The 18293-nt window shown below is 45.9% G+C and overlaps 7 protein-coding genes across 7 annotated transcripts; 3 read left to right on the forward strand and 4 right to left on the reverse strand.

The window, feature by feature from the left end:
* Positions 1–100: 100 nt before the first annotated feature.
* Positions 101–6698, forward strand: V1508DRAFT_440920 (uncharacterized protein). Its single transcript, XM_066942277.1, has 8 exons — positions 101–1208; positions 1254–1670; positions 1727–2364; positions 2412–5376; positions 5433–5525; positions 5575–5787; positions 5844–5949; positions 6007–6698. Exons 1-8 carry the CDS (start codon positions 485–487, stop codon positions 6326–6328), a joined length of 5478 nt encoding a protein of 1825 aa, XP_066794325.1. The 5' UTR covers positions 101–484; the 3' UTR covers positions 6329–6698.
* Positions 6415–7703, reverse strand: V1508DRAFT_422138 (uncharacterized protein). Its single transcript, XM_066940981.1, has 6 exons — positions 7621–7703; positions 7396–7555; positions 7080–7339; positions 6912–7022; positions 6753–6856; positions 6415–6700 (listed from the first exon to the last, which is right to left on the reverse strand). Exons 1-6 carry the CDS (start codon positions 7664–7666, stop codon positions 6674–6676), a joined length of 708 nt encoding a protein of 235 aa, XP_066794326.1. The 5' UTR covers positions 7667–7703; the 3' UTR covers positions 6415–6673.
* Positions 7704–7823: 120 nt separating this feature from the next.
* Positions 7824–8970, reverse strand: V1508DRAFT_422141 (HSP20-like chaperone). The gene has a single exon (XM_066940982.1). The coding sequence runs from the start codon at positions 8638–8640 to the stop codon at positions 8047–8049; it is 594 nt and encodes a 197-aa protein (XP_066794327.1). The 5' UTR covers positions 8641–8970; the 3' UTR covers positions 7824–8046.
* Positions 8971–9425: 455 nt separating this feature from the next.
* On the forward strand, positions 9426–11319 carry V1508DRAFT_422144 (thiolase-like protein). Its single transcript, XM_066940983.1, has 5 exons — positions 9426–9741; positions 9813–9988; positions 10048–10155; positions 10207–10278; positions 10326–11319. Exons 1-5 carry the CDS (start codon positions 9687–9689, stop codon positions 11250–11252), a joined length of 1338 nt encoding a protein of 445 aa, XP_066794328.1. The 5' UTR covers positions 9426–9686; the 3' UTR covers positions 11253–11319.
* Positions 11320–11444: 125 nt separating this feature from the next.
* Positions 11445–12781, reverse strand: V1508DRAFT_405620 (uncharacterized protein; the record flags this gene model as incomplete). The annotated part of the gene is made up of 2 exons (XM_066938707.1): positions 11445–12689; positions 12746–12781. 2 exons carry the CDS (start codon positions 12779–12781, stop codon positions 11445–11447), a joined length of 1281 nt encoding a protein of 426 aa, XP_066794329.1.
* A 749-nt stretch (positions 12782–13530) lies between these two features.
* V1508DRAFT_389828 (mitochondrial 54S ribosomal protein mL46) lies at positions 13531–14950 on the forward strand. The gene is made up of 4 exons (XM_066937904.1): positions 13531–13732; positions 13788–14548; positions 14609–14724; positions 14782–14950. Exons 1-4 carry the CDS (start codon positions 13678–13680, stop codon positions 14819–14821), a joined length of 972 nt encoding a protein of 323 aa, XP_066794330.1. The 5' UTR covers positions 13531–13677; the 3' UTR covers positions 14822–14950.
* On the reverse strand, positions 14857–18136 carry V1508DRAFT_422150 (chloride channel). Its single transcript, XM_066940984.1, has 7 exons — positions 17707–18136; positions 17095–17642; positions 16945–17045; positions 16532–16891; positions 16290–16475; positions 15185–16237; positions 14857–15130 (listed from the first exon to the last, which is right to left on the reverse strand). The coding sequence occupies exons 1-7, from the start codon at positions 18114–18116 to the stop codon at positions 15041–15043; spliced, it is 2748 nt and encodes a 915-aa protein (XP_066794331.1). The 5' UTR covers positions 18117–18136; the 3' UTR covers positions 14857–15040.
* Positions 18137–18293: the final 157 nt, after the last annotated feature.

An 18293-nucleotide genomic window follows, 5' to 3' on the forward strand; every position in this document is an offset into this window, starting at 1 on the left:
TATCAGTTTTCGTGGCACCCTGAAACCCTGAATTGGTGCTACGACTATAATAGAGTTTGCGACGCGCGACCGCAGAATGCAGGCACCAACGTCCATAATACTAATTTATTCAGGAGAATCATAATAATACGCGGTCCTTCACCCAGCCTGTCTCCTCACAACGACCTTCTTTTCGTATTGACCTCGATTTCAGCCGCTACTCTGAGTGGATACCGAGAAACCGTCGTCCAGGAATCTTTAATAGAATCTGGATTGCATTATTGTGGGTTCCATAGCAGCAAATTAGGCAAGGCTAAATAACTAGCCCCTGGCGGGTGTCTGTAACAGGGACCCCAAATCGCGCACAAAGCAATTTCGAAGACAATAGACTGACGCGATACATGCTGGTAGTGCCATGATATTTGACAGTGAGGTCCAGCTCTAGAAGATCATTCACTCTTTTAGTTATTGCACTCTCTAGCATTGGTCCGAGTCCTATAGAGTCATGAAGTGGGGCGGCTCGTCAAAGCAGCAGACACCATCTTCGAGCGGGCAGACGCGTCCGTATGGTGAGGGTGCAAGTCATTATAGTGCAACAACTTCTCAGAACCATCTGCTTGCGTCATCGTCTTACTTACCTCTAACGGCGACGCGTAATTCTCACTCGAGGGGAGAGGATGAAACTGCGGCCCGACCTGGACGCCCTCTTCGTCTGTTCAAACACCGGAAGGATAGCGAGTCGGACGACCACCAGAATCTTGGTGTGACTTCGATCCCTCCTTCACCGACAAATCCACCCTCTCCGATGTTTCCTGCACATAGATTGAAAGATGACAATTTTGGCCAGCATATAAGTATGTCGAGATCGATGAACGACATTGAGTTTTTTGCGGGCTCTTCTCCATCTACACGGGAGCTCCAAGGAGAATACGACTATAGTGGCAGAGAGGATTGGAGACAAACTCCTGGGCCTTCCAGTTTTGGTGGAATTGGCCCAATTGCGGAAACCAAGAGGCCGTGGCACCCCGCGGATTCTGCCGGATATAAACAAGGCTGGCTTAATCGCTCTGAAATTGATCCGAAGAAGGTCAACCGACTGCCAGTTTGGAAGTTGCAGAGGGCGGTCTTGAGAGATAATTATCTTTATCTGTATAAGCCGCCGTCGGATATGGGAGTGAAGTACTTCGATTTCTCCTCTTCGTTCAACAAGCTAAGCATCGCTGATTCAGGTATTAATCTTTCTGTGATGTAATTGGTTATTCTAACATGTCTAGTTGCTGCCGAGGTTTCACACCAGTCATTAGCGCGGCATCCTAGTCTGACAGTTGACGAGGGCGGCAATATTGTTTCCGGCTCAGTTGAGGCTATATGCCATGAATTGTTGTATGGAGAGGATCAGGCTTTCGCTTATGATATGATTTTGTTACTTCCTATTTGGACGGACTTTGTCAATGCCATGGAGACCGTTGCGAAATTATCGATTTTGGGTGATGCGAGTGAACGGATTAGTTTCATCCTGAACACAATCGTCGATCGGATGAGCTCTGCACTATTGGATGAAGCTGTGTATGGTGTTTGTAAGTCACTCAGCGGTCAGTTAGGAATGAAAGACAGAATCTCCATCGAACGTCGAATGGCAGACAAGAAGTCGCAACTCCTGGCCTTGCTGAATTATTCACCATCAAGCACCGGTATGCTTATTTACTTTCAAGTGGTTTACATACGACGACCTTCTGACTTCAAGCAGACGTAAAATACACTAAATTTTTTAGCGATTTTAAAGATCTGTCCATTGAAACTTTTCTCAATATTGACGTTGAAATTTTCGCAGCGCAAATTCACATCTTCGACCTGCGGATATTTCGTACGTGGAATCCTGTCGCTGACTTCTCGTTGCTTTACGGACTGAGGTATAAATTCGCAAGGAAGAACCCTTTAGTGTCAACGATTATGTTGCCACATTTTGTTGGTACGACTATGATCAAGCAATTGTTCAGCACTGGAAGTACAGATCAAAATTCACAAACACTGATGGGCAAATTGTTATCTAGGTGGATATTGTTAGGAAATATTTTGAAACAGAGAGGCGACATGGTTGGCTGGCTTGCAATTGCAAGCATTGTGTGTTCTCCTGCCATCTGCCGACTTAAAGAAATTTGGGTTCTGGTTTCTTCAGATATTATTGACATTGTTAACCGAGACTGGGCTCCTGTCATATTCGATGTGGATAGACGGCTTATTCTTAGTGAGCTTTCTACTAGACGGGAAAGTTCTCATATTCTCGCGCCCGATGGAATTGGGAAGACATATAGCAAAGATTGGGTTGTGCCATATTTTGGCGACATCAGTATTCATCTGTTTGAGAGAATGTCAGAAATAAATAAGGTACCTAGCATGCGGACTGAAATGGTACAGAATCTAATTTGTTACAGGCCACAATTGACATTACTTCTTCTCGGAATGAATTAGTACGCATTCACAAGGCGCTGGAAAGATGGACGACTTATATAACGTCAGTTGAGAATGCAGAAAATTTGCCGATCTTAGAGACACCTGTTTCTGCGCTTCAAGAATGCCTATACTCGCTCTATGAAACTCATATATCTGCAGCACCGATTTCTCCTTTAGCCATTATGGAGATGTCTCTTATCTACGAGCCGCCAGTCACGGGTCAATATGCACAATATTATACCTCTCAGCGATCACCGCTATCGACAGGATCTTACTCTGCGATATTGTTTACTGAGATTCTGCCATCATACAAACTTTTTGCGCAGCGAGATTTACTGGAGGCAGGTGGACTGCTATACAAGAAGTCTAGTTCGTCACTGAAATCCAAAACGTCTGCGGATCCCCTTGTTCCTCAAGGAAATCGACGATTGGATAGTGGATCCAAGCAGTTGCGACGGGCAAGTTCATTTCCGCCATCAAGAGCTAATATCACCATAACTGGATATTCTGACCTGGATACAACGAGCCGCAATAGAGTTGCTGGATTTCCAAACAGGCACTTTTTGGTCAAGAGTGTGCGTGATGTGTTGAACATGGGCGTGAGCTTGTATCACGTCAGAAATGAGCTTGTCTTGAAATCGTTTAAAGACGACGGTTCAAGAGCATCCAGATTGTCGAGTGTTATCTTTGAGAATCCATCTAAACGAATGAGTAATGGTTCAAGGAGATTGTCTGCACAATTTCAGCCCGCCGCAATTGAATCCCAGATTGCAGACTATCGATCATCCCAACCGCAGAGTGTTAATGTTGTCGCCAAGGCAGGAACGTTCGATCGGCTTGTTGATGTCCTTGTGATTGGCGTTGAGGATTTCAGTTCATGGGTTAACAGTGAAGATATTTCCTATTTGCAAAAATTCGGCCAGACATCATTTCGTATGAATATGGATGTTTTCACTTCAACGTTTTTGGCTACGTATCGGAATTTCGCCTCGCCTACTAGCCTATTAGATGCACTGCGGAGACGATTCCTCTGTGCGCGAGCTGCAGCTACGTCCCTCCATGCGGCGAATGAAGCTTCCCGCGAATTTCCGGATTGGAATGGCTTCGTTGATGAGACGGAAAGTAGCGTAGATTGGGTTTTCGTCGCGAAGATTCATATTGGTATTTTAGAAGCATGCAATTTATGGGTCTCAGAACATTACTCCGACCTCTTGAATGAGCTTCAGTTACGCGAATCCTTTCTAGAATTTTTACACATTATAGATAAGGAGGCAGGCATATGGAAGGAGAGAAAGATTGCGGACGAGAACTTAGCCGCATTCGCGGATACTATTGAGACTCAATCAAGGAAGCTGCGAAAATCATTTGCCAGAAAATCCTACAGGCCCATTGACCTTTCGCCGTGGCCGGTAGTCCCATCACCATCGTCAATACCTCTGAAATTTCCGGAGTTCAATATTGATAGTATTGAGCAATTCTGCGACTCCCTTGACAGAATTGTCGCCATTATTTTCAGGCAAATTAAGATGAAGGATTGGCTTGCTGTTTACGAGCTTTTCGAAATGCAAACTGTGGATCCACACAAGCTGTTCACCAACCGAAATCTCAGCGTGAATACTGACGACGACATTATTATCCAGGACGTTTTCGGATTCTGTGCGTCGCTTCATTGTTTTAAGTCTGATGAGCTTATAGTTTCCCTTTTTCCCAAGGCTATTAAGAAATTGTATGCTTTCCGGATGAATTTGGTATTGTGGTTGGCCATGCATATCGCAGATCCGTCTATTAAGAAGTCAGCCCGAGTGAAACGTATGGTGGCTTTGTTACACGCCATCGCGATCTGTCGCAAACGGATGAGCGTTATCGAATTCGGACCTCAACTCAACTCTACTGATCAGAAACCGATGAAGGACGAAGTGCAGATGAAAATTCCGTCGCTGGTTGAGAGTGCCATTGCGTCAGCAATTGTTCGGCCTGAAAGTCGTCAATATGCAGCTGCCTGGGCTGAGGCAGCCAGGGATGTTGGCAGAGATGTTCAGCAGGTGCATTTATTAGAGGATATAATTCCGCAATATGAGAGCGACGATAGTGCAACAGAGCAAACTGAAATGTGGGAGCCCTTGACACCGTGTATGGGATGGATCTTCGAGCGTATCCTCGAGATTGTGTGCTACGTTCCGAATATGGCTGTCGCGAATCCACTGATGGTAAATTTCGATAAGCAACGATATATTTACAACTATCTCAGCAATGTGCTGGATACCAAGCCATTGAAAAGGAGCGTTGTATCTGTGTCCGAAGAACCAGCGGCGATGCTCTTCAAATTAGATATGACCAATAGATTTGACAAACGTCAAGTCAAGGAGGCAGCCGCACGAGAGATGAGGGAGTTGAGCCATAAGGGAAGCAAAACAGTGAGAGCTTTTGGAGGTCTCGTCGCGCAAGAGCTAGAGAAGGTACGGCGTGATGCTAGACAGAAAGAGGTTCTGGATCGGCAACTGCGGGAGCAGATGAAAATGCCGTACAATAGAAGTCACGGAGCAATGCAAACTGCAGATAAAAAATTTTCAAAGTCATCTAGGTTTGGTGGACTACTAAGGGCAGTTCGTCCGCTCTCAATGGCATTCTCCAATAATTGGTCGCCGCAGTTGCCGGATCGCTCGGTGTCCCCACTGGACTTGCCTGAAATCTCCTCAATTGAATCTCGAAATAAGCCTGCCGTTTCAATTAATCTGGCTTCGGCCATCACTATTATACCAACGGACATGCTAGGGATGGGCGTTTTTAAAGTGGTCTGTGATGATGGTGCAGATTTCCTGTTCCAGGCGACCAACGACGACGATCTCGACGAATGGGTCAAACTTTGCTCAGCAGTACGAGCTGCAGCTATCGAAAAGTCTCGAGTGACAAAGGACGTACTGGAACCGGTGGATATTTTATTCAAGGGTATGCTTCGTGAAGCGCTGCAGTCTACAGTGCTCTGAACTAACGACTGCGCTTAGTTTTCGGAGTTTCGATAGAGGCGGTCTGCAAGCGAGAAAATCAATTAATCCCGACAGTAGTACAACTGTTATTGGCAGAGATTGAAGCTAGAGGTATACCTGTTATTTAGTTTAGTCAACATTATACTAAAGTACGTTGCAGGAGTGGAGGAGGTTGGCATTTATCGAGTTCCTGGGTCGTTGGCGAACGTGAACGAATTGAAGAAAGCTTTTGATTCAGGCTTTGTGGTCAACATGGACGATGAGCGCTGGTTCGACATCAATACTGTTGCCGGGTGCCTGAAACTTTATTTGAGAGAGCTGCCAGAGCCATTGTTGACTGACGAGCTGTTCCCAGAATTTACGCAGATAGCGAGTATGCTTTTCCCTAATTACTTTAAGTCCAAGATGTATGGCTGATTTTATTTTTAGAGCTGGCAGACGAAAGTGATCAGATTTCCAGATTCGCCCGTGTCGTTGAAAGACTACCGCCTTATAACTACTATTTGCTTAAAAGAATTATTCAGCACCTTTCTAAGTATGTACAGCTACATAGCGTTGATGTATTCTAACCTCGTTCTAACCGACTCTGTAGAATTTCGAGCCACGGCAATATCAATAAAATGCATGCCGTTAACCTTGCAATTGTGTTCTCTATGAGTCTTCTCCCCGGCAACAATACGTTCTCCATGTCATCCGATTTAGGAGCAATGCAGACCATGCTGCGGACTATGATTACTTACTCAAGCCAGATATTTACTGCGGACTATAATCCAGGAGCAAGAATGTCTAGCGAGAGATTCGCTAGCCCACCGCCTGTTCCGGAGAAGGATACTCCGGCGCGTCCGGTTCAGGACTCACATGCATTCGATACCGCGTCAAAGCGGGAAAGCTATCAGGAAGTCAGTGTCTTTTGATTCATTTCCTTTGAGAAAAGCTAGACATGTGAAATGAACCAGTGGTCTTTTCAATAACACATATCATTTTAAATAGTTCTTCACATCCGATTATTTGTAACTTTTTATGTATGCACAATCGGCCTTATACTTCGGAAGTGAACTCTGTATCAGCATATTGCTTATTTGTTGCTATTTTATGAAAGGGCGTTTGCATAACCGGATAATGATGTAATTTGTCTTCGTGTCATATTCATGTGCTTGGGGTCAGTGCTTATTTTGGCAAAGGCGTCTTAGATTGTCATCTGACTGAACAGTTTCCAAAGTGTTTATTTTTAACGACACACACGCGTATAATATATATGACTAGTAGGGGAGAGTTTTACCGAACCGCTATAAATATATAAATGACCATGCAACCACGGGACAACGGACCAGAACTTACATTCATATATTTACCATTGTCTTTCGTAGTTAACTTTGATAATGTCGCAACGATCGCACTGACGCTCTCATTCGCTGACAATGGTGCTCCCTTTCCGCCCATATCTGGGCGGGCGGTCAGTCACTTCACATATAAGGGTAAAATTTCAACGAATCTTACCACTCTGGACCCAACCGGGATCCAACGCAATGAACGTGAATCCGCTGCTTGCCTTCTCCACGGCATATTGTTTTGTAAGCATGTTCAGTGCAGCCTTGCTAACATTGTATCCTAACAGATGTCAGAAGATATGAATGGCGTTCGCATGGATCCAAAAAGGCTTCTTACCTCCTGAAGTATAGCCTGAATTCATAGAGATACTGCCCAATCCACTTGATATATTCACGACAACTTTGCGCGTGCCCTGCTGCAGTAATGGTAAAAATTCCGAAATCACAGCGTTTGGACCGACGACATTTGTTCTCAGGAGACGCTCAAATTCACTATCCTCAAGTGCTTCCATAGGTACCTGCTCATGCGTGACACCAGCATTGTTAATAAGAACGTCAACCTTGGCGACACCTTTTGCTTTCAGAGCCTTCACCGCACTATATTGGAGGACTATTAGTATCGCAAGGAAAGTAATCAAGGAAACATGACTTACCCCTTGATCGAGAGCCTGTCCGTGACGTCGAACTCTACAATTTTCGAGTTCTTGTTCTCATCTACTAGTGCCTTTATCGGACCGGCTGTGCCAATTGTTCGAACAACGGCTATAACGTCATGGTTTCCTTCGGCTAACAACTGTCGTGCGATCTCGAAGCCTGTAATAGTAGTATTAATGTATGACGTCAGTGATTATAAGTATGCACGTCAGGGCACCAAATACCAATTCCTCGATTAGCACCGGTAACCAAGTATGTATATCTGGACATAATCGAACGTTACAGCAAAAAAGGCATGCGACAGGAGTCCCCGCCGTGAACTACTGTGTTTAATCGCATTGAGGAACACCCTTGAAATAAACAGGGGTATTGTACCGTTTCTAACGAGCGACTCGACAGGCTAATAGAATTCCTTATTTGGTACAAGGCTCGCATATGCAAGGAATGTATTAAGTTATACGTTATTAATTAAGAAACACAAACCAAGACTAGCAACGTTAAGAAAACAAACAAACAAAATTACAAGCAAACTAAATGATTTCCAAAGCAGATTCCAAATACAACCATAGTGCCCTCGACCATGAAGCAGACAGTACCCCCAAGCAGATCACTCCACATTTACAAAACAAGTACTAATACGAGGTAACTGCTCAATCCAGCTTCTCCGTACCAATTGTGTCAGAACTTGAATTTTGTTCGTTGTAACTAGCCGCATCGACCCAGTCGTCTGCGGGATTACCGACAGTCTCTATGGTGATCTTTCGCTTTGGCTGCTCCTCAACCTTGGGAACGACGACCTCTAGCACACCATTGACGAGCTTAGCGGTGATGTTGTCGTGGACGATCTTCGTTGTAGGTGATAGTCGTACTCGCCTCTCGAATTTGCCGACAGGCCTCTCGCTAATGTGGAGCGACTTGATAGACGTGTCGTCAGCGAACGACCCGGGCCTCTTGATCTCACCGGTCAAGATAAGCTCGTTTCTTTTAGGCTCGAAGTCGACCGATATTGCATTGGAGGATGCACCAGGTAGAGACGCGTGGACGACAAAGGCGCGGTCGGTGTCGAAGACATCAATGGCCGGAGCGAAGATCACGTCCTTCTTCGAGCGGGAGGCATCCGAAGTCTGGTGGAATGCAGGACACTTGCTGGGACCACAAGCGGTTGGGCCATAATTTCGAGAGAGCTCTTCACTGAGAGACTGGAAGACATCAAAAAACGGAGGATACTCGATGATTGCTGGCATCTTGCTGATCAATTAAGCAAATAAAGTGATAAATAATGTTTGTCAAGGAAAGGAGTCAACTAGTAATCGGAAGCTGATAGGTGAGACTGTGGGTTGATGGACTCGAGGATGAGGGGACCAGCACCTGTTCTTATAGACGCGAATTGGCCGTCTTGGGCCACGTCGCGGGAGCGGGGGAACATGACTCCGAACGTTCATCGACGATTCTAGTCTGTTCTAGAGGTCATTGCAAATGACACGCAAGCACCGAGCCGATCAGGAGCTAAATTGTCTGCGAGAGGGTGAGGGGGAACATCGTTTGTCAGCGGGATCACGACGCGTGGCCGCGTGGCTGACATAGAAAACTATTGCGTTCGAGAAGCCGCGCGAAGGTTCCAAGAGCATCGCGATGGTGTTGTGGCGCAGCTGTGGCTCGACTGTGGCTCGCCGGTCGACTCATCATTAGATGTCCACACTTGTCCAGCTGCCTCAATCGCTCTGTGATGGCTTCCAATTCTTTTTGCAGTAATTACTGTATGTAGTACATACACAAAACTTCGTCGGTAATATCTCTTCAACAAAACATTACGTCGTCATGAGACGCGGAGAGAATTATATTATTAAAGTTCTGGCTAGTACTGAGACAGGTATTTAAACTTTATATGGGCTATCAAGAAATTTATAGATTACTCAATTGTTTTCTGTGTATTTCGCTGACATATGTAAAGAGTATAATATATACCTCGGATACAAATGCCGCCGCATAAAAGTGACTTCTAGAACCTTTTAAAATCATAAACCGAGACAAAAACTGACTTCACGATTTAAGCTCCGGATTGTAAGCGCAAAACTTAATAATGGTAGATGGTCACTCTATCTTACATACGAATTGTGCGGTTAGTCATCAACCCGTATTTCCGAGTCATGTCGCTTGCGGGATATTTGCAGAATTATTAAGTGTTCAAAATTCTCTTTCGCGAAAGATCACAGCTCGAAATAGATTGACTACGGCTGTAACGGTGCCAATGGTATGTAAGGGGGTAGAGCTGATCCGGTAAACATTCTCGATGGCAAGACGCGTCGTCATTACTGGCGTCGGGCTCATTACACCCCTGGGTGTTGGTAAGTACGGAGTTATCTGCTTCACGCGATGATTGTGTCATTAATAAGAGCCGTGACTAACTGAGCTATAGGCGTTAAATCTACTTGGGAAAGGCTGTTGCAGGGGAAGTCTGGAATAGTGTCGACTCTGAATCGTGGCGATGACGCGTATAACACGATTCCAAGCAAAGTTGCCGGTTTCGTTCCAGAAGGACCCGGCGGATACAAAAACGGGGAGTGGCATGCAAGCGAATGGATTACACCAGGAGTAAGCATGTTCTGCCAAACGGTGTAGTTCACGGATTAGCTCATTAAGATTACGTCTAGGATGATCGTCGGATGGGTAGATACACTCAATTCACCATGTCGGTAGCCGCGCAGGCTCTGCAAGACGCGGGATATATTGCGGAAACAGAATTGCAGAAGGAGCGGACGGTATGATGAGATAATAATTATGAACACTTTTCAGTGCTAAATGATTTTAAGGGTATTTGTATCGGAACCGGAATTGGGAATATCGATGATACATATGAGAGTATTTTGACGTTCGAGAAAAATGTAATGGACGGCATTTTTGTAGACTAGAAGATACTTATAGTCTTTAGGGATATCGAAAGGTTTCACCACTAATGGTCCCCCGCATGCTCCTCAACATGGCGGTCGGCTTCGTTTCCATGAAGTACGGATTCAAAGGTCCAAACCACTCGGTGACAACAGCATGCACAACGGGACTGCACTCCATCGGTGACGCAGCTCGATTTATAAAATTTGGGGACGCCGATGTTATGGTTGCAGGAGCTTCTGAGGCTTGTATATCGCCATACTCACTTGCTGGATTTGCCCGCGCGAAGAGTCTTGCTATTGACTTTAACGACAATCCAGCGATAGCCTCTCGTCCCTTCGACAGAGATAGAAATGGATTTGTGATGGGTGAAGGAGCGGGCGCTGTGGTTCTAGAAGAGTTGGATCATGCCTATAAACGGGGCGCAAATATTTACGCAGAGGTTGTAGGATACGGTTTGTCAGGGGATGCGCATCATATCACTGCTCCTCCTGCTTCTGGTGACGGTATTCTGTTGTCCATGAAGAGCGCTATTCGCCAAGCTGGAATTGCACCAAAGGATATCGGGTATATCAATGCGCATGCAACGTCCACGCGGCAAGGTGATGCAGCAGAGAACAGAGCGGCGAGAAGGCTGATGCTTGAGGGCGAAGACAGTGGTATTGTCTCAGAGTGGAATGGTTTAAAGAAGAATTATGCACATGAAATCAACATTTCCAGCACAAAAGGCGCAACCGGTCACTTGTTGGGTGCAGCCGGTGCAGTTGAAACGATATTCACCGTACTGGCAATGAAGTATGGAAAGCTTCCGCCGACGATCAATATCGAAAACCTCGAATCCAACTCCGAGTTTACATGCAATTACGTACCGAATGAGGCTCAAGATTATGACTTGAAGTACGCACTATCAAACAGTTCCGGTTTTGGTGGCACGAATGCTACACTTTGTTTTGCAAGAGATGTCTTGTGACCGATTGTATATAAGAATAGTATTTGTAAATCTTATCAAATTAAATTCTCCGAACAATTCCGTGTAATCGCCAGTTATAAAACCAACCATCAACGCCGTTGTACGCCCTCTGACTTCTAAGAATAATTCAAAGAATTACTCCCCATTAGCAAGTACAAGCGAAATTCAAAAAAAAGTCACTATCACGATTAGTCATCCTCGGCAGAGCGCGCAAGCGTAATAACCGGGCCGAAAACATTGGCGGTAGTATTTGACTTTACGTTTCCACAAGTTTTTATCAATGAAGTTACGCACACGTTGCATTAGCGTCGCTCTATCAACGCGAATTTGACGACGCTTCTTGTATTGTTGCCAATGGTTTTGAATGCGATCATCACTCCAAGTACGCGTAAGGGTCGAGAGCTGGTATTGATCTGGCGAGTGAGGTCTATTCTTCGCGTAGTCATTCAAGCAATCTTCGATTCTACCTTGTTGTCGCTTTGTTGCTCGTTCCTCGAGTATCGCGTAAAATATTTGATCTGCTTCTTGTTCTATAATCTCTCTTTGTGCTATCGCACGTCCCATATGTGACTCAAGGTAGGCTCTCTTGGCCTTGTCGGCCTCGGCGTAGTCTGCCAACATGGCGCTCTGTTCATAGCAATAATCACAAACATCGCAATACTCATGCATATAGCTTCTGAGCTGCTCCCACTCCTCGCGATCGGACGGCTTCACAAACTCAACGTAAACAGGATCATAGCACCAGCTTTGTATATTCTTGCGTTCCCTCTCCTTCCGACTATTATACCGCAACAACCAGCGCTCTTCGGCACCGTCAAATATCTGCTCAACCTTGTTCAGGTGATTTTCATTGATCGACAGCGAATCAATACCTTTGTATGGCCTGTCAAGTTCACGACGGACAATCTCATGCCATGGACTTCGTGGCGGTGAGCATAGACGAGCCTCCAGGTCCGCGCCGCCAACATAGAGTTCATCCGATTTCTCGACGTAAACGGGCCTAGACGGGGCAGGATCAGCGTCAAATGCCCGAAACGTTGCACGCGAGTTAGGATACTCGAAGGTTACAGTATATTCACGAACAATCCACGGCCCCTGCGAATTCGCCTCTAACACGCTGCCACCGGACACCGCGGTCGATGCAGTCCTGGAGCAGACCGTCGACGCATTCTTCGCCGCGCGGCCGGTCAATGGCAGTAGCCTGTACCTAAGACGCTTGGTGATAGGCGGACGAATAGAAGAAAAAGATCCCGCGAATTCTGTCTTTGCTCTGCATGTCTTACGGTCCAGTGCAAGCGGGACGCGGTGATACGCACGTGCTAGAATGAGATTCTCGTCGACAGACAACACACACCAATCATCTTCCACATCTGCCGTGGTTGTGCCTGTAGATGTCGACAGAAGGGGAAAACGTTGTTCGCCGTCGATAATCTTGATCTAATTAAGCGCCATGTGTCAGAATAAGTATCGTCAAGACAATCCAGAACAAGTACCTTTTTCCTGAAAATCTCACGAATTTTCAGAACCATAGAACAGTCGACAAGTATCCAGCATACAAAGAGCAAAGAAGTATTTGAGAGAAACAGGGGCAGGACGATAATAGACCAGAAAAGAGTAGGATAGTGCCAATGGAGGAGCATTTATTGCACATACGTCATCGATGTAGTACGAGTCAATCCCAATTGGCCATATTCAGGACATATCATATGGAGCAGTGATACGAAGCAGGGCAAAGTAGTGTGACTAACGGTCTTAAGGGTACCAGATTAAGGTGCTCTTTGCATCGGACAGAAAAATAACCATGATTATATAGATCCCTGACCATAGGCCGGGAAATTTACTCTTGGTTTCATCAATTGCTCGTGAGGAGTGTGGTCCAACAAATGGTATCACTAAAAACCGGAAACACCACCACTATGAAACGAGGCTGAATAGACCTGTCACTAAGCTCCTCTACTTAGCCGACTCTGCCATATCCTCACATAATAATTGTGATCGCCGTTTTAAAGTATGTCACGGCCAGAGTTGCAGTTAGAGGCTGAACACCGGTCTGAGAGCCATTTCGATTAAGTTGTCTCTAAAAATAATTAAAATACTAACACCAGTCATGGACCATACGCCCAAACTCAGAGAATCACAAGATCCCAGTCGATTTATACTGTCATACTGGGATACAAGCCGACCAATATACCTATACCATTCCGCGTTGTTTGTCGCAATTACTTGATATTTTGACAAAATCTTAAGTGTTTGATTTGGAATGGGCACCAAGTGTCACTCAAAAGGAAATGGTCGTGACACTGCAGTTTCTCGTTCTCCCGAGCTTGAATCTTGAATTTTTTTCGAATATTCCCAAAGAAACGCACACACGACTCGGCAAATATCGCTTCACGCCCTCGCTTTTTAAAGCCTTGCAGAGATATAAATGACTCTACGGCATGTGCCAGGACCACTGCGGCCGCATACTATTGGGCTAGTCGGTAGGTGCTCAATTGCGTGTTTTTGGAACGATTATGGATACTAATTGTATTGCAGGGCAATTCGTGCGCCCTTCTCGTACCCAAGGCGGACGGTCATTAGGGACAGCTATAGCGGAAGAAATCACGACTGAGACTGGGTCTGGTGTGTTGTCATCAACCACATCGTCCGTTGCCGAGAGTCCAGCATCGGCGGCCTTTAAGATTATGTCCGGATTAATACTGTGTCGGCAACCGATCGTTACGCCTGAATTGACGCCATTTGAAAGGGCCTACTACAATTATCAGTCCGAATTACAAAAGCGATTAATGTGGACATTTCCAAAGTGGTTCTACTATCCCGAGGGTACATTGGCTGAGCGGCAATTCTCGTCTGTCCAGCCTACGGTGGATGGCAATGACCGAGCAGAGTTCGAAAAGCCGGATATTGTTTTCAATCGTGACCGGAGATTAAAGCAGGAAATAGTGTTTCCCGAGCGAGATGTCGAGCGAGAAACAGAGGAGTCAGCGAAAATTTATGCTAAAATTGAGCCACGGCCGAGGATAACTGAAGCGGACAAAATGAATGACTTTCGCAGTTTAGAGAGAAAATTGGATCGGACACTGTATCTATTAGTAAAGAAGGATCGTCAGGCAAACGAGTGGAAATTTCCTGCTGCTGAAGTTTTGAACGGCGAAACGTTAACCGGTGCAGCGAATAGACTACTTCTCAATACCGGTGGCCCTAACATGAACACTTGGTTAGTATCGAACACTCCGGCGGCCTATCATCATTACCCCTATAAGCTTGAAGACAATGAGAAATATAACGGTGCAAAGGTAAAATAGTGTTTTTGATATGTTATCTCTCTTGGTTGCTGGGGCTAATTTGGCCTATAGATCTTCTATCTTAAATCAAGAATATTTGCCGGCATTTTTGTCCCGCAGAAGGGATCTGGCATTATCGATTACGCGTGGCTGACAAAAGACGAAATTCCAGACTATGTTCACAAAGGGTAAGCTTAGAACCGGTTTCAGTAGTCGATCATATCGACGAGCTAACGTATTCGAAGATATTGGGCCAGTATGGCTAATGCACTAAGTAAACAGTAAGGGATTGGCCTGCGCTCAGTGCGCTTTGTATATATGGAGCATTACTTCTGTATTTAAATATTGTATAGAATGTATCATCAAAAGCATCGGGTAGTATCTCTGACACTAACATGAAATGAACCCAAAGTCTATCCTCAGTAAGAAAAACAAATTTACCCCAATAATATACATAGCGACAGCTTTTGCCACTCAATATGTACATCTACATGACTAGACCGACTACTGAACCGTATACTTTGCGCAAATATCCTTCTTTGTTATTAGTCCCTGAAGTTGGCCGCGCATAGTCAATAGCACATATCTCAAACCCTAGACAAATTACTTTAGAACTATTTCTGTATAACACATACATATGCGACTTACCAATTTTTGGAACATGCTAACAGCCAACTGTAGGCTACTTCGGTGTGATAACGTGATAGGTGTCTGATCGACCCACTGTCGCAAATCGACACAATGAGCCGCTTCGTCGCCGGATGGCAAACTTCCACCAAGATAGCACCGCGCATCGCCGCCCAATCCAATTGCCCGTGCTTGTTGCAATGCATATCGTAGCTCCGATCGAGATATGTATCCAATAAGGATAGCTTCGCGACTATCTGCAACGACAGGAAAGCCCTTATAGTTTTGAGTAGTTAATATCTGCTCAAGGCTATCGACAATATGTCCTGACGCGGTGAGCACCACGAGCTCGTCGAGCCGCGTCATTATTTCGGCCACGGTAATATCGGCAATGGGCTCCTCTTTGTTGTCGAGATAAGGATAGTCATGGAATTGAATCCAGCTCTCGTAAATTCCCTTTCTTTCGAAAGCATCGCCGACCCACTTCGACACCATGACCGCGATCATAATTGGCAAAACGTATGTCAACGCACCCGTTAACTCAAACATGATCACAACAAGTGAGACTGTAAGACGTGTCGCACCACCAAGAGCGGAAGCAGCACCGACAATCGCATACACTCCAGGTGTAATACACGGCAGATCTGGCAGGCATGTATCGAAGAGGAAGAAGTCAGGATGATGTTTCTGCCAAACCTCCATAGCAATGCCAACGATCCTGCCGTAGCAAGCTCCGATAGCCATGGACGGCATCAATACCCCGGACGGTATACTCGTTCCAAAAGTATATGCTGTAAAGAAGAATCCAATGATGCACACTAACATCAACAACAGAACAGTACTTCCAAAGTAATCAGGATTGCATAGGACTGTGAGGTTCCCATTACATTCTTGGAAGAGTCGGAATACTAGAATATTGTTTTGAAGCCGTGAGAAAGGGTCTGGAAAGTTGATAATAGAAGTCGCGACGCTCAGAAGCGCGACCTCGATCAGAGGATAGCCAAGAATACGGTTTCTCGTTCGCCACCGGGCTATTCGCATGTTCAGTTTAATAAATAGGCCACCGAATATTCCCTGTTCTCGACAGTTAGCAAAGCCTATCGTCAAGTCAATAGCGACTACTTACACCCATGATCCCCAAGAGAACAAACGGCCCTAGCTCAAATTTGTGGAATGGACGACTATAAATTACCTGAAACAAGACTAGCTTTCCTGTACGAAAAGGATTCAGTAGCTGGATGGATACCGAGGCAACCATAGCACAAACAAAGCTTTGCCACATTGTTTTGTCAGGAAAGTAATAAGAGACTTGCTAATAGCTCATGCGATTAGTTTGGTCAACGTATTCTTAATCAGCCGTGTACTAACCTCCAAACTGAAAACAACTCCACCAATCGGCGCTCCGAACGCGACTGTAATTCCAGCAGCTGCCGCAGCAGAGAAGATTTCTCGCTTCCGCGCCTCGTTGTGTCTCAACGTTGAAGACAGGCGCGTTGCTAGATTTGCACAACAGCAAGCAACATGAACAAGAGGACCCTCCTTTCCTAACCACAACCCAGAACCCGACGCGAGACAGAGACCCAATGCTTTCGTCAACAATGTCCAAAACCCCATGAAGCCTCGAATAATAAAACCGTTGAGAACTGTTTTAATTTCGGGGATACCACTTTGGCTGGCATAAGGTGCATATTGTAAAACCAAGAGGGATGCAGAGGATCCAAAAAGAACCTAGTCGAGGGTTAAGAACAACGCCATGAATTGCCAAAAATCCGTGCACTTACACCAAAGATAATGTAAAACAGATATGACACGATGTAACTCCAACCACCCCTAGCATGTAATGCATCCCCCCAGAAAACCCAATTATCGCAAACATCGTTTTCTGCTCTCAGTTAGCCTCGGCAAGTTGTCCGTGCGAGGGGAACCCATACCATCCACGCCCCAGCAGCAAAACGCTTGACTTAGATAGAATGACGACTTGCAATACCCCAACTTTATATCTCCCAGCCAATTAGACACAATATCGATAGCTGCTGCAATAACGCCGACGGCAATTCCTGTAGCAATCAGTATCAGCCAAACCTGACTGGAATCGCCAATCAACTTGAGCTTTCCCCAGACTCCTTGCTGCTGTTGGTAGACCTGTTCGCGCTGTCGTTCCTTTTGATACTCATGGATCCAATCTATGGCAGATAAATCTTCGTAGCCGACGCGTCTGCCACTGCCGTGTACAGTCCAGTCCGTCAAGCCCTTGGTTGTGGAACTGCTCTCGAGACTGAATCTACCTGTCCGCTCAGGCGAGAACGGCGTCGAATCACCGCTACGTGACAATGGTGCTGCTGCGCTTACAGCCTCGGGAGCGCTGGGCAGTGATGTATTTTCCGAAGACGTAGAGAAGATACTGGCGACACGTTTGGTGATGGAAAATACTGACGTCGACGCGCTAGTGCTACGGTGCAGCCCAGATTGCCGATTATTACTGAACGCCAAATCGCATCAGCATCAAAGCAGTCCAGGACGAAATACAAAGTAGGATTGCATACCTTGAATAGCCATTTCCATCGGTCCATGGGTTGCTGTCGGTATCATCAACGTAGCTCATCGGAGCCGCCCCGGGCGCAGTCCTTCCAAGTCGCTCAAGTTCAATTGACTCTGTTCGAGACGGCGTCGGAGTCGCCAGCTGGTCGTCGGCAGTGACATTTCGAGAACCCGAAGCCATTGGCTTAGGAATCGAGTGCGTGGACCCGGTAATAGATGTATAGCAACTCAGGTTCAAGCCGTTGCTTGCACTGTCCGTACAGGAATCATTGTCCGTTAGTGTGCGACTTGCCCTGCTTCCATCACTTACTACCCTAACCCCGTACGGAGCCAAATCATGGGCAACTACGAGGCACATTCGAGATTTATATATGTGAGCAGCAGCTACAAATATCCGATAAGTGGTATTACCCATCCTGACAAAACCAATGGACTAGAAAGTGCAATTCCCTGACGACGACTGCTAGTTCTGCATTTACATACCCTTGCTCACTGGTCAGGGTCTGAAGGGCCCCCCCCCGGGGCCGGGGTGTTGCCGGGGATTGTTGTGGCGGTGGTTGGGTTTGTTGTGGGGGCGGCGGGGGGGTTTGTG

The sequence above is a fragment of the Lipomyces doorenjongii genome, assembly GCF_038497915.1.
Source record: "Lipomyces doorenjongii strain NRRL Y-27504 unplaced genomic scaffold V1508scaffold_47, whole genome shotgun sequence".
Classification (NCBI taxonomy): Eukaryota; Fungi; Ascomycota; class Lipomycetes; order Lipomycetales; family Lipomycetaceae; genus Lipomyces; species Lipomyces doorenjongii.

Excerpts from the sequence above, each read along its gene's own strand:
- V1508DRAFT_422138 (XM_066940981.1), bottom strand. The coding sequence starts at position 7,666 with ATGTCCAGATATACATACTTGGTTACCGGTGCTAATCGAGGAATTG. Across the intron at positions 7,556-7,620 it reads CGGTGCTAATCGAGGAATTG|GCTTCGAGATCGCACGACAG; the intron begins GTATTTGGTGCC and ends CTACTATTACAG. Across the intron at positions 7,023-7,079 it reads TTCAGGCTATACTTCAGGAG|GATACAATGTTAGCAAGGCT; the intron begins GTAAGAAGCCTT and ends GACATCTGTTAG.
- V1508DRAFT_422141 (XM_066940982.1), bottom strand. The coding sequence starts at position 8,640 with ATGCCAGCAATCATCGAGTATCCTCCGTTTTTTGATGTCTTCCAGTCT.
- V1508DRAFT_422150 (XM_066940984.1), bottom strand. The coding sequence starts at position 18,116 with ATGGGTAATACCACTTATCGGATATTTGTAGCTGCTGCTCACATATAT. Across the intron at positions 16,892-16,944 it reads TGTTTTACATTATCTTTGGT|GTTCTTTTTGGATCCTCTGC; the intron begins GTAAGTGCACGG and ends ACCCTCGACTAG. Across the intron at positions 15,131-15,184 it reads TTAGCATGTTCCAAAAATTG|GGTTTGAGATATGTGCTATT; the intron begins GTAAGTCGCATA and ends TAATTTGTCTAG.
- V1508DRAFT_422144 (XM_066940983.1), top strand. The coding sequence starts at position 9,687 with ATGGCAAGACGCGTCGTCATTACTGGCGTCGGGCTCATTACACCCCTG. Across the intron at positions 9,989-10,047 it reads GCGAATGGATTACACCAGGA|GATGATCGTCGGATGGGTAG; the intron begins GTAAGCATGTTC and ends GATTACGTCTAG. Across the intron at positions 10,156-10,206 it reads AATTGCAGAAGGAGCGGACG|GGTATTTGTATCGGAACCGG; the intron begins GTATGATGAGAT and ends AATGATTTTAAG.
- V1508DRAFT_440920 (XM_066942277.1), top strand. The coding sequence starts at position 485 with ATGAAGTGGGGCGGCTCGTCAAAGCAGCAGACACCATCTTCGAGCGGG. Across the intron at positions 5,377-5,432 it reads GGTGGATATTTTATTCAAGG|TTTTCGGAGTTTCGATAGAG; the intron begins GTATGCTTCGTG and ends GACTGCGCTTAG. Across the intron at positions 5,788-5,843 it reads AGAATTTACGCAGATAGCGA|AGCTGGCAGACGAAAGTGAT; the intron begins GTATGCTTTTCC and ends TTTTATTTTTAG.
- V1508DRAFT_389828 (XM_066937904.1), top strand. The coding sequence starts at position 13,678 with ATGACTCTACGGCATGTGCCAGGACCACTGCGGCCGCATACTATTGGG. Across the intron at positions 13,733-13,787 it reads GCATACTATTGGGCTAGTCG|GGCAATTCGTGCGCCCTTCT; the intron begins GTAGGTGCTCAA and ends ATTGTATTGCAG. Across the intron at positions 14,725-14,781 it reads CCAGACTATGTTCACAAAGG|ATATTGGGCCAGTATGGCTA; the intron begins GTAAGCTTAGAA and ends ACGTATTCGAAG.